This window comes from Cupressus sempervirens, chromosome 7 (assembly GCF_028749045.1).
Source record: "Cupressus sempervirens isolate cs-2001-9-10 chromosome 7, ASM2874904v1, whole genome shotgun sequence".
NCBI classification, from domain to species: domain Eukaryota; kingdom Viridiplantae; phylum Streptophyta; class Pinopsida; order Cupressales; family Cupressaceae; genus Cupressus; species Cupressus sempervirens.
In genome coordinates this window covers 756,412,261-756,424,645 of record NC_143124.1, presented here as the reverse complement: position 1 = coordinate 756,424,645, position 12,385 = coordinate 756,412,261, and the positions used below count along the sequence as shown (strand labels likewise).

General features: G+C 40.1%; 2 protein-coding genes and 1 long non-coding RNA gene across 7 annotated transcripts in view; all 3 read right to left on the bottom strand.

Annotated features, from left to right (window-relative positions):
- LOC149549482 (early meiotic induction protein 1) overlaps nucleotides 1-12,385 on the bottom strand; it is a 134,383-nt gene that overhangs the window by 46,585 nt on the left and 75,413 nt on the right. Inside the window, exon 3 of one of the 5 annotated variants that reach the window (XM_089792855.1) lies at nucleotides 4,523-4,594. The exons of the other annotated variants lie outside the window; for them this stretch is intronic. Coding sequence (XP_089648981.1) covers nucleotides 4,538-4,594 — 57 coding nt within the window. The 3' untranslated portion in view covers nucleotides 4,523-4,537. Of the gene's footprint in view, nucleotides 1-4,522; nucleotides 4,595-12,385 lie in introns of those variants that run through there. 5 annotated transcript variants of the gene reach the window in all.
- Nucleotides 2,258-3,998, bottom strand: LOC149549485 (uncharacterized). The gene is made up of 3 exons (XR_016354089.1): nucleotides 3,606-3,998; nucleotides 3,097-3,502; nucleotides 2,258-2,961 (listed from the first exon to the last, which is right to left on the bottom strand). It is a non-coding gene; the product is annotated as an uncharacterized LOC149549485 (long non-coding RNA).
- LOC149549484 (uncharacterized) lies at nucleotides 9,699-11,107 on the bottom strand. The gene is made up of 2 exons (XM_089792846.1): nucleotides 10,960-11,107; nucleotides 9,699-10,837 (listed from the first exon to the last, which is right to left on the bottom strand). The coding sequence occupies exons 1-2, from the start codon at nucleotides 11,100-11,102 to the stop codon at nucleotides 10,399-10,401; spliced, it is 582 nt and encodes a 193-aa protein (XP_089648972.1). The 5' UTR covers nucleotides 11,103-11,107; the 3' UTR covers nucleotides 9,699-10,398.

The window sequence follows — 12,385 nt, the reverse complement described above, 5'->3', positions numbered from 1 at the left end:
GCCTCGACCAAAAAGTAGGGAAACCAGTACACGTTGCCCTATTGAAGAGCACCGAGAGGATGGGACACTTTATTAGAATACCAAACTTGAAAAGCTTAGCCTGAAAATCGTCTTTGTCGGTAGCTCTGGCTCTGCTACATCTCATGAGTCTGATGGCCTCGCAAACTGTGGAGGGAGTGAAAAGATGGTAGTAGGTGGGGGGGCTAGGGTGGGTGGGTCATTGGCCAGGGCTATCATAGAGAGTAGAGGCATGTAAAACCAAGGAGTGCCAATCTAGGGTGGAAGGTGGGGGAAGATGGTGGGAAAACAAAGTGTGCCAAAAGGATTTCGGGTCACAAGTGAGCGTGTAGCAAAGGGATCTGCATTGTGAAGCCACAAACAATCACTTCTTGTGACGAATAAGGCGGTGATATGAGGAGCGCAGCTAAGTGTACGAGGGGGCAGTGGGCAAAAAAGGATGCACACAAGGAACGATGGAAAGATTTACACTCAGCGTTGAAGCAAAGATTCATAGGACATGATTTACGATCAGCATGGCCAAGGGGGGAGGAGGCACAATGGGGGATGGAGAGGAGGGTGGACTCCCGGATACCATCAGCAAATAGATCAAATAAGGATGAGACCTGGGAGGGATTAGTAAAGCGGTCTAGGGGGAGCAGTCGTCTGAGGTGTAGGGTGAAGAGGTAGTTGTCACCATCAAAGAAGCACAAGGTGGTACAAGGGCACGGGGATAAGGGCAGAGAGTGGAACTGGGGTAGGGATGCGGGGCTAAAGCAGACAATAAGGCTGAGGATGGAGTGATTGGCCATGGGGGGTAGGTGATGGTGAAGTCGATGATGGAAGGGATAACAGAAGCAGGCACAAGAACATAGTCGATCACACTTGTGTCACTGCAATGGGACTAGCAAGTGAAGGACTCTGAGCTCGGAAAACAAGAGAGTTCATTCACGATCAACAAGTCAAAAGACTCACAAGACTAGAGGAGATGATGACTATAACAAGAAAGAGGTTCAACGTTGTCCAAAGAGTGGCGTTGAAAACCCGTACGGGTCAAATCCGACTCCCTAGTACAGATCAAATCGAAAACACGGTCATGTTGAGGGGTCTGAAGATCTCTAGTCCGAGCATTAAAGTCTCCCAAGATGATGATGTCATCCAAGATAGAAAACTTCGAGATGCACTCATGTAAATCCGAGAAGGGATCTCCATCGACAAGACTATGGATGGCATATGGTGAGGTGGTCAGTGGTAACATACCGCAATGAAGATGTCTCTAAGAAGCCTCTTAGTATGGATGACTTGGATCCAGATCCACATAAATCTAGCTAAGGTATCAAAGTAGACCACTGAAGTGGCACTGAAGAGGTCATCTCTGATCAAGCAAGCTACACCACCTAAACCACAGACACCCCCAGACGCACGAACCTCGTCACTACAAACAGAGAGCCACTGAAACCCATCAAGCCCTGGGAGAGGGCGGACCGAACTCTCACGAGTCTCCGTGACAACAACAATATCCGCAGAACCCACCGCATCAAGGAACAGACCCGGTAATGACCAAAGAGTTCCATTACCACTCCAGTAGTTGACATGGAGAGACTCGGAGGAGGTTACTCCATGCAACTGCTGGCAAGACCATCATTTGGCCAGAAGAGCCAATCTTTGGTCTCATCCGATGGGAGGGGAGTTGCCAATATAACAGCTCTGAGGTTATAGATCACTGCTCATCATCGGCACACCTCACCTTTGCCACCAAATTCCTCGAATGTCATAATTTGGCCACCTGTGCTCTCGTGAGATCCTCACCCAAGAAGATCTTCACAAGAAGAGGGAATAGCTTCCTCTTTAATTTGAGGACCCGTAATCTATCGGAAAGTGAGGTGAACCTCAAAAAGAGGGTACCATCTGGTCCAACCAAAGTAACAAGAATCGGAATCGGATTGGAATCGGCAAGGCCGAATCGAATCGTGAATCGGCAATGAATCGGCGATGAATCAGCAAATTTGAAAAAACCCTTTAAATTTAAAGATTTTAACAATTTAAAACTTATTTCATGCACCCTTTATTGAATATAACTTAAACACACTATAACATCATCAAATAGAAGTTAAAACTTAACATACATAAACATGGAACATAAAATCCATCACATACGTAACTATGTTATCTAAAATGTAAATTGTGGGCTAGCTGAAGTAAATAGAAATCAAATGATCATAATGATTTAAATCATAGAATGTATGTAAGATGATCCATAAGACATCAAATCATAAATGTATGTAAGAATCTAAGATGAAGATCCATGAAAGTTTGAAACATGTCTGTCAATGATTCAATGTCAATATTTGTAAACAAAATATAAAAACAAGGCTCCAGCTCAAGCCTCAGACTCATAGTCATCATCATCATCCTCAACATCATCCTGAAGCTTGGCTGCAGCCTCAGCCTCAGCCTCTGAGTATCCAGTCTGCCTAGTAGCAAAGCGTCTAATGTAGGTCCTAGAGGACTGCCGAGCCATATCTCCCGCATGTAAGATGGGCTCATGAACGTCGCTAGGGCCTGTGCCTGTGCGTGCACCTGTGCGTCTACCAATGCCTGAAGAACATGCTCTAGCTGCCTCAGCCACTATATCCACCTAGTCAACCCACACACGGTCTTCCTCAGTGAAGACTGGATCCACAACCTCTGTGAGCCACTCTGATTCTGGATCAATCTCCTCCAGAATGATCAGAGAGGAGTCACTGCCCAAAATCTATCTGATCCTAAGACGGAGGTTGTAATGAACAAAGACAATATCATTCAACTTCTGCACTGTCAACCTGTTTCTCCTCTTCGAATTGATGTGCTCGAACATGGACCAACTACGCACACATCCAGAAGCGCTGCTTGGCTGACTCAAAATACGAATGGCAATTTTTTGAAGTTTTGGGGTTGTGGCCCCAAACATTTGCCACCATCTATCTACAATAAGGGAAAAATTGAAAATAGAAACAATTAGTCTCATTTACAAATTACAAGTTAACTCTAAAATTACATAATCAACTTTAAGTTTAGAATCTAGATTCATGAACATTGAATATATTATTTAATTTTTACCTGGCTGTAGTGTTGTCTAAGCATTTATGGCCATCCTGCCAGAAAAAAGTGGCCCCTCTTTATTGTTAAACTGGTCTAGCTCAACAATCGCAGCAACGCTATCTTCATCACTACTCAACCTTTGAATCACTGTGTATAAGCCAGTGAGAACCTCCGCATCCGCCTTGAACTCAGGACGGAAACGATATGCCGGATTCAAAAAGTAAGTTGCTGCATGGATGGGTCGATGGAGCTAATTCTGCCATCTCCTATCGATGATGTCCCAAATAGGGCCATACCTCTCCTGCACTCCTGCATATTGGGCTCTGATGGCCTCCTTGGCCCTATCCATGCCCTCATAAATGTAGCCCATAGAGGGCTTCTCCCCATCAGCAGTTCGTAGCAAAGCTACAAGGGGCTCAGTGACCTAATATAAAGTAAAACAAAAAACTTGAGTCAAAACTTAAATATAAAATAATATAACTTAAAGTAAAAGTAAAATACTAAATGTTAAATTGCAATAAATTTACCTGCAGGATTTCTCTAACGGGTTTCCAAAAACCATCCTCATCAAATATGCAATCCGCCACATCTATCCCTGCAATGGTCGTAGCATAGGAAGAGGAAATCCACTCTCGCCCAACAAACATGCTCCTCAATTCATCCCTTGATGTCAACAAGGACTATAAGGTGATGAAATTCGAGGCAAACCTCGTGATACCTGGGCGAGCTAACTCCTTGCCTTCTATGTACTTCCTCATTGTGCTAAGGACAAATGAATGATAATAAATGAATTTGCATATGTTTTTTGCCCTTTCCACACATGACTTGACAAACTCAAGTTTGCCAATTTCCTCCAACATGAGGTCAATGCAATGTGCCGCACAAGGGGACCAAAATATGGTGGGGTGCCTCTCCATCAAAAGTTAACCTACAACAATTTTAAGTCAATTAGAAATTCAAATTTCAAAATTCAAATAAATTTATTTTCAAAACTTGAAAAGTTAAAAGTTTACCTGCAGCAACATAACTTGCTGCATTATCCGTCACCACCTGGATCACATTTTGTTCTCCCACCTCTGCTATGACTTCTTCAATAGCCTCACATAAGTATGTGGCATTTTTTACATGTGCGGAAGCATCGATGGATTTGATGAACATGGTATATCCTACAAGTAACAAAACAACGAATTAGAATATTAAAATTAAATGGATCATCAACAAATTAGCATTTAACAAATCAAAATTTACAATTATGTATGTAGGAAAGTAGAATGATCAATTACCTCCACAGGATACAAGAAAATTGAGGAGTGTTCTATTCCTCCTATCTATCCAACCATCAGTCATGATGGTGCAACCCTTTGCAATCCACTCCTTTCGGTTCTCTTCAAGCTCAGCCCTCATGTCCTCTACCATCTCATCCAAGAGGTATCCGCTCAACTCAGCCTTAGTTGGGGCTTTAAACCCCGGACCACAAATAGCAACCGCATCTATCATGTTCTACCAATAATGAGCCCTGTCACAAATAAAAATTTAGATGTCAAAGACTCAAATTATAAAACAAGTAGATATAATTAAAATTTTACTTTTACTTTTAATTTTAACTTTAAAGAAAACAACGAAAAAAGAATCAATTACTTGGCTGCAATAAATGGAATGTTGCAAAAGTACCAAAATTTGCATATCTCCTTTCCGGCAGCATCATGAATCTCCTTATTCAAACCCATGCCCTCAAGCGTGGGTTGGGAACCAGGAGTAGTGCGAGGCACAAAGTAACTATCCATTCTGTTTTTCCGCACTCTAGGCTGCAATAGGTTGGTGTGGGACTCTGTCTCAGTATGTGACCGACTAGCACTAGCACGAGCAGAAGAACTAGGATAAAAAGGAGGCCTAGAAGAACCCTCTCCAACACTACTTACAGATGCAGAAGCTGATGCAAATGCAAATGTGGATGCGGCTGCGGATGCGGATGCGGGAACATGGGAGCCAATACCCCTTAACCCTTCAAGTTGCATTTTCCTATTGGCTTTGTCTTTTTCAATTTTTTCTAATGCCATTAAGCAAGTGCGTTTTGCCTCACGAGTTTGGTGAGTGCAAATTGTAACATCATGTCCAATTATAGCAGCAATGTGGTATTTCAATCTATAAATACCCTCAGAAGTTTTTTTTTCTTTACAAAAAATACATTTTGTTTGATATTTGGTTCTTCCAGGAAACTCTTCGTTATATTTCCAACATTCATCTTTTCTACCCATTGCGAATTTGCGAAAAATGAAAGCAAAGGCTGCTGCAATAAAAATTTATATGTAAAATATCAAAGTTTGAAGCTAATAAAAGCCTACAAAACAACAAACCCTAGTTTGCAACTTAGTAAAAACTGTAAAACTAAAAATAAAGAACATTCAAGATCTAAACTAAAAATCTGGAAAACTATAAAAATTTAACAAAAAATGCATAATACACTAACATGCAAAAAAAAAAAGAGCACTTACCTCTTGCAAATGAGTTGAGAAGTGTTGAGATTGGCTCCTTAATGCTCCCAATGCAATTGATGGCCTCCCCAAATGGATTGCTGATCTCTTTTGTGCTCTTTCTTCTTGCCAGTTAGAAACCTATGGCTTTTCTTTTCTCTTCTTCTCTCTCACTTTTCCTCTCTTCTACTTATGTTAAACAAATAGAAGGCCCTTTAGGGTTATAGCAAAGAGAATAGGTCAAAAACAAAGTACAAAAAACAAGCAATTTTCTTAAATTTTACAAGTCTATACTTTATTGGCCGCGGGCGATTCATGCCATTTTTTTAGGCGTTTCATGCGATTTTTTGGATGATTGCCCAAATCAGCGATTCAAGCGATTCACCTGATGAAATCGGCGATGGCAATTTCCAACTCCAAAAAAATCACCATCGCTGAATCTAATTGCTGAATCGCCGATTCAAGCGATTTTTGGGTGATTCTCGTTACTCTGGGTCCAACCCAACATCTGTCTAAAGAAATATTAGAGATGTTGAGCTGGTCAGCAAGAAAGGATTGTCCAGTTGTCATAGGCTCTGTAGTAATAGTAGGGAGGCTTTGAACTCTAAGGTTAAGCTCACGGGCCCGCCTCCAATGTTCCTCGATAATCTGCCCCTGGATGATCTTTTCCACGCTAATAAAAGGATCCGATACGAGATTCACACAAACAGAGGCCCATGATTTAGCCTTTTCCTTTGACTCCGATAGAAGAGTAGTGTGCTTGGTCAAAAGATCGCATTATTGTTTTCTAAAGGTGTCAAGGTCTCCTAGCTGATTGATGACCGTATCAAAGTGTTTCGTAATGTCTATTGTTTCAAATAAGAGAGTGATTGAACAAAGCAGAGATCTTGTTGTTTCAGGTTGATTGCTACGATGGTCTTAGTGAGTTCAAGAACAATTTCCCTCAAACCCCAGTTATCCACTTCTGCCTTCAGTATCCTGTTGTAAAGTCTTTGATATGTAAGTGGGGGTGTAGGAATATTGGTTATCGAGAGCACAGAGACAGTACCTGGAGAAGGCTCGGAAGTCCCCATTGCAATGATCAGAGACTATTAACATGGTATTTGCCAGAAGGAAAGAGTGCAGACCATAGGAAGTAGGATTTCATGTGACACATTGTTGCCACCCGAAGATTGCAACAGGCAAGGGTGATGGTCATAGGTATCCGCACAGACAAAAGACCTCCGATAGACACTGTACCACGGTGGGAGGAAGTCACATGAAAACATTGTCCGAGCAAAGAATAGTGATTGCGAGTAGCAAAGACAGGAGCTGACAAAACAAGACAACAATCGCGAGTAGGGAACAGTGAGTTTTGGAGCAACGAGAAGCCACTGGAAGCAAAGGCGACGACCACGACAACAGTAGTGGCAGTGTTGAAGGCACGAACAACCAATGAGGAACACTATGGGGAGCAAGGGCAATGCGTTGAAGGCGTTAACAACCAGCGATGAGCATTACGAATCAAAACAACAAGAAAATGAAAATATGTAAAACATTAAACATACCTTCGGTATTTGACTCAAACATGACAACCATCAAGTTGGCTTCCTATATGCAAATTTTGAATTTGGATTTTGGGGAAAAATCCAAGTGTGGGAAAATGAGGGTTTCCATCTTATTTAAAGGAATTTTGCACAATACATGGCATGTCTTTGAACAAGTGTGCAATAACAAGCCATAAAATGCAACAAAATAGCAAGATAAGAAAGAATTGACAAAGAAAGTTGAATTTGTCTACATATTTGGAGATCAATGACCTAATTATGAAGGATTAATAGGTTTGAATGTGATGAAGGGTGCTCCCCTTAATAGCATAAATACAAAACAAAAACAAAGAAACAACAGCAATTTGTGAGAACAAAATATGGGCTTCTTATTATCACCGCAAATGCAAAATTACAGAATTCAAAATTACAATATGCTAACCCACATGGGCGTCTTCATTACAATAATCTGCAAGGCAAAGCTGCGAACTATCAGCCAGAGCTATCCTAGACAATGTTCTAGGCATTTCTTAAATAGGCAATTTTATGCCGCCTAGGAAGGTTCTAAATACTCAAACTTAATACCTAGGGTCGATAGACCCTAAAAATACATATAGAGTCGGCCAAATACATTTTTAACATTTACTTTGGAAGTTTTGGTTAACACAACTTCAGAAGGCCATAACTCTCAAGCCGTTGCTCTGATTGGCTATTATAACCACTTCTCAGAAACCTCATCTTCTGATCTATAGGCTAAAATTTGTGCAAGTGCCCATCCGTCAAGTTTTCGGGCCTCATCCGAGCACATTTAGGCCTTTAATGGTGAGCCTGAAGTTTATATACCAAAATTGTAAACCAAAAATTAACAATAAATCCATGAATACGCATGATATGGCACTGAGCCTCAAGTGGTAGGCTGATATATCTAAGATGAATATCCACCTCTGAAATTAGGACATTTCGAGCTCGTATGATTGACTTACTAAGTAGCAAGCCTCCACAAACAACTCTACATTAAGACAACCCTTATTCAAACAATTGAAATGAAATATTTTTGGGTGATGCAAGATTGCTCTTACACCCAGCATGCTCCTGCATCGGAATGATTGATTTTCCTCCAAATTTGAACCTACAAACAATTATATTGACTCCTTCAACTTTGCAAGTGATGGATATTGATGAGCATTGAATGGACGTTTTGGCATGGATATGCCAAAAACATGGCCTCTTTCCTTCAATACACAAGTCATTTTTATCAAAAACTCCAAGAAGAAACCGTTTTTGTCAAAAACGTGGTCTTAGAAAGCCATTACACAAATCATTTTTGCCATGGAGAGACAAAAACGTGTTTATTGGAGGCAAATACAAGGGCCAAAACAGAAAAACAACTTGCATTGGAGGAAAAACATGATCAAAAAACCCAAATTTGGGCATTTTTCTCCAAAACATGGCTCCGAAACATGTACTTAAAATGCTAGTTATAAAAATATGTATTGCAATATAAGATATAAAGATGTAAAAGAGTAAATACTTGAACACTGCATTGAATTGGAACATTGAACATTAAACGTAAATAGTCGAATATGCAAACAATCAACATCGGGATGTCCCCCATCCTCAGTGGAGGTGGTGGAATCTGGTGGCGTTGTTGGGGATGGGGGGACAGAGTCCCCAAGTCCCCGATGCGTTGAAGTCTCCGGGACGTGGAGCAATAAGGGGAGGGTGGTGCGTCCTTGTGTTCCTATGGTTGTAAATAACATATAAGAGGCAAAATGCACTCTCCAAGCCTCATTACATATTTTAAACTTGCAACATGAGCAAACAATGCAAAATGCACTCTTGGACCCTCATTACATATTTTTAAAAATATGCAACATGTAACATGCATTTGACAAATTTGACCTTGGAAGGCAAAAACGTGGACTCTAGATGCAATTACATGTAAAGGAGGTTTTTTATGCAAAATGGACTCTAGGAAGTCCATTACATGCATTTTTAGTGTAAAACACACTTTGGGAGGTCCATTGCATGTAAACATGTAAATGGATTGAAAAACATGTATATGCACAACTTAAGTGATAAATTAAGCAAATGTCTAATTGATTTTTTAGGAAATATCAATTTAATTGGGTCAAAAATAACATTTACAATATATAATTAATATTATGTGCAATTATTATTTCAAAAAGTAACATTTAACTTAGATGTTTTAAATAAAACATAAAGTAGCTCAAAAATAAATCAAACTATATATTTAATAAAGTCACTTAAGTGAAAAATTTAAAAAGCAACTCAACATGAAATATAATATGAAGTGCTCTATAGTCACATAAGTGATAAATTTAAGTGATAAAGTAACTTAAAAACCTATGTTCCCCCAAGCTTCCGGTACGGGGACGGCAGGGGATGGTGGGACGGGTTTTCGAGACAGCAAATTTTTTTGGCGATTTTGTGGGGGGGGCGGCAAACGGGGACGGCTATATATATATATATATATATATATAGGGAAATTTTAAAATATACATTGAAATTTGTAAACATACATGTCATTTATATGAAACTAAGCACAAAGCATGTCATTTAAACATAATAGAACCATAACATACAAAATTTGAATGCCATCTACGAAATAATATCCGATTTTACTATTTAAGTACCCAATTGTCAAAATGCATATTAATACAATATCAGAGAACATTGAACAATGAACATTAAGTTATTAACAATTGTCAATATCATAAAACTCATAATGATAAGCATGATAAATCTGAAAATCAAAATCAAAATATGCCCAAAGCTATAGGCCCAAAGGGTAGAGGGCTGCCATAAAGTAATAAGTATCATATTATCAATGTATCATAATCATGTTCATGTTCAACACAAAAAGCAAAACATAGAAAATGAAGCAGACTACTGCTCCTATTCTGCCTCTATTGCCATGGCATCAAAACCAGAGTCCTCCTCACTGTCATCCTCCACAGAAAGTGTAGTCTCATCTAATGGAACCCCAACCAGTCCTGGTGCTGTGTCATCCTCATCTATCTGGGCCACATCCTCGGGCTCAACATCCCATCGCAAAGCTGGTGTCTGCCTATACTTTGGAGTCTGACAATCAGCAAGTCGAAGAGCATGATGCACTGTCACTAGCTTTTCCGCTCTTTTAGAAGTAAGTCTATTCCTCTTGATAGAGTGGATATATGAATATGTGGACCAATTCCTCTCTGCAACTGAGGAACTAGCAACCTGTGAAAGGAGGCAACTGCAAGTATCTTTAACTCAGGTGTATCTCTCTCATGCCAGGTCCACCATCCAATAGGATCCCTCTATGCCAAAACAACTCTATCCAACTTTGCTTGTGGCTTACCCAAGTTTGGGCCACGAAGGTTGGTGAAGTCAAGGAACTGTGCACAAAGAGTAGAGGCATCTTGAGCTGAATACATCTTATCAATTGCTCTTGTGAAGCCATCCAAAACCTCTGGATCATCACATGGGAGGCCCCTTCCACCCAACTGTGCATACCATTTGGGATTGAGAGCAAAGGCTGCCATATGAAGCGGGGTATTCATTATGTTCCACCTCCGCATCACAATAAGCCTGATATGCTCCTCATAAAAGCCCAATGTAGGATCCTTTGCCGCAACAATTCTCTTCATCTTATCCAACATGCTGTCAATAGTCTCATAGATCTCTCCCAAACTAGGAGCATCAGTATCAACATATCTAATGACATCAACAATAGGTGCTATGACAGAGCAAATATATCTGCAAGACCAAGATGCCAACAAAAATAAAAATCAGAATTAGAATTTTAAGAATTTTAAAATTATTAGTAGGAAAACCAGCAAGCAAAAGACTAATAGTAAATTTAAAAATCAACAACTTACTTCATTGTGGACCACCAACTCTCATCAAGGATCCTTTGCCTCACCGCTTTTCCTTCAGAGGACTTAGAATGAGACCATCGTCCCCACTCTGGATTCATCACCATCAATTGAAGGGCCTTATACACCTCAATCATCCTCTCCATCAAGATGAAATATGTGCAATACCTATAGCAACAATTAAAAATTAAAAATTTAAACTTAAACATTAATGATTAAAATTTAAAACAAAATACATCACATGTAGATAAACTTATAAATAATTTTTTTTAATAACTAAAGTTAAAACAAACTAAAAGTAAACTATAATTATAATTGACATACCTTGTCTCGGCTGGTTTGAGGAACTCCTTCTTAGAGGACCTGAATAGAGCAAGTGAAGTGTGGTGGTTGCAAATAAACATTTGCACTTCTCTAACTTCTAGCACCGCTTGTTTCACCCATTCAATCTTCCCTATGTCCTTCAATGCATTGTTCAAGGAATGAACACAACAAGGGGTCCAAAATATGTGCCTATAAGCACCCTCTATCATCAAACCAGCCGATTTGCACACAGGTGCAAAATTTGTGATAACCTGTACAACATTAGAGGGCCCAATCTCCTCTATGGCATCTCGCAAAATGGTGAACTGAAAATTTGCATCCTTCTTATTTTCCGAACAATCTATGGCTCTCAAAAAATAAAAGCCAGCAGGGGATGTGACAATGATATTGATGAGTGGCCGATGTCTAACATCGGTCCACCCATCCATCACAGCAAAGCAGCATGTCCTAACCCAAGTGCGTCTCATATCCTCAAATAACAAAGCAACCTTTGAGTACTCTTCATCTAGGATAGTGGTCATAGCTTATGCTCACCGGGGGGTACAAATGAGGAATTCATGCTCAAAATATCTTTCACCATTTGTTTATAGTAAGTGGAACGGGCTGCATTATATGGGATACCATTAGCAACAAAGAATCTACCAATGGATGCCTCACACTTCTCCTTTGCTTGTGCATTAAACATACTTTACACCGAGCCCTTCTCACCACTACTTATCTTTCTCTTCCCTCTAGACCCACTAGGGCTGCCACTAGTACCAATGGCGGATGAAATATGCCTAGATGATTGTGAGGGAATGGATGGTGATGTCACTGTCAAATTTTGTCCCTCCATTTCAGCCTCTAAGTGCAATCTTTGGCATTCTAATTTTTGTTCATCGGTTAGGTTAGGACAAACTTTGACTCCTTGGCATGAAACACCTAAAAAATGTGACTTCACTCTTGTATAGCTGCCCCTAGAATCATCAAGACAAACATGGCAATCCCAAACCCTAGTCCCTCCCAAATTTCTTTTATCTTTTGGCCGAGGTGTGACATATTGGAGAAGAGGTTTTTTCCTATTGAAAGGATCCTTTGCAAAATTCTTCATAATAGCGGAAGGGCA

Bases quoted from the DNA above. Each gene is read 5' to 3' on its own strand.
- LOC149549484 (XM_089792846.1), bottom strand. From the start codon at position 11,102: ATGGAGAGGATGATTGAGGTGTATAAGGCCCTTCAATTGATGGTGATG. The intron at 10,838-10,959 runs GTAAGTTGTTGA...TTGGTCTTGCAG, and splicing joins AGTTGGTGGTCCACAATGAA to ATATATTTGCTCTGTCATAG.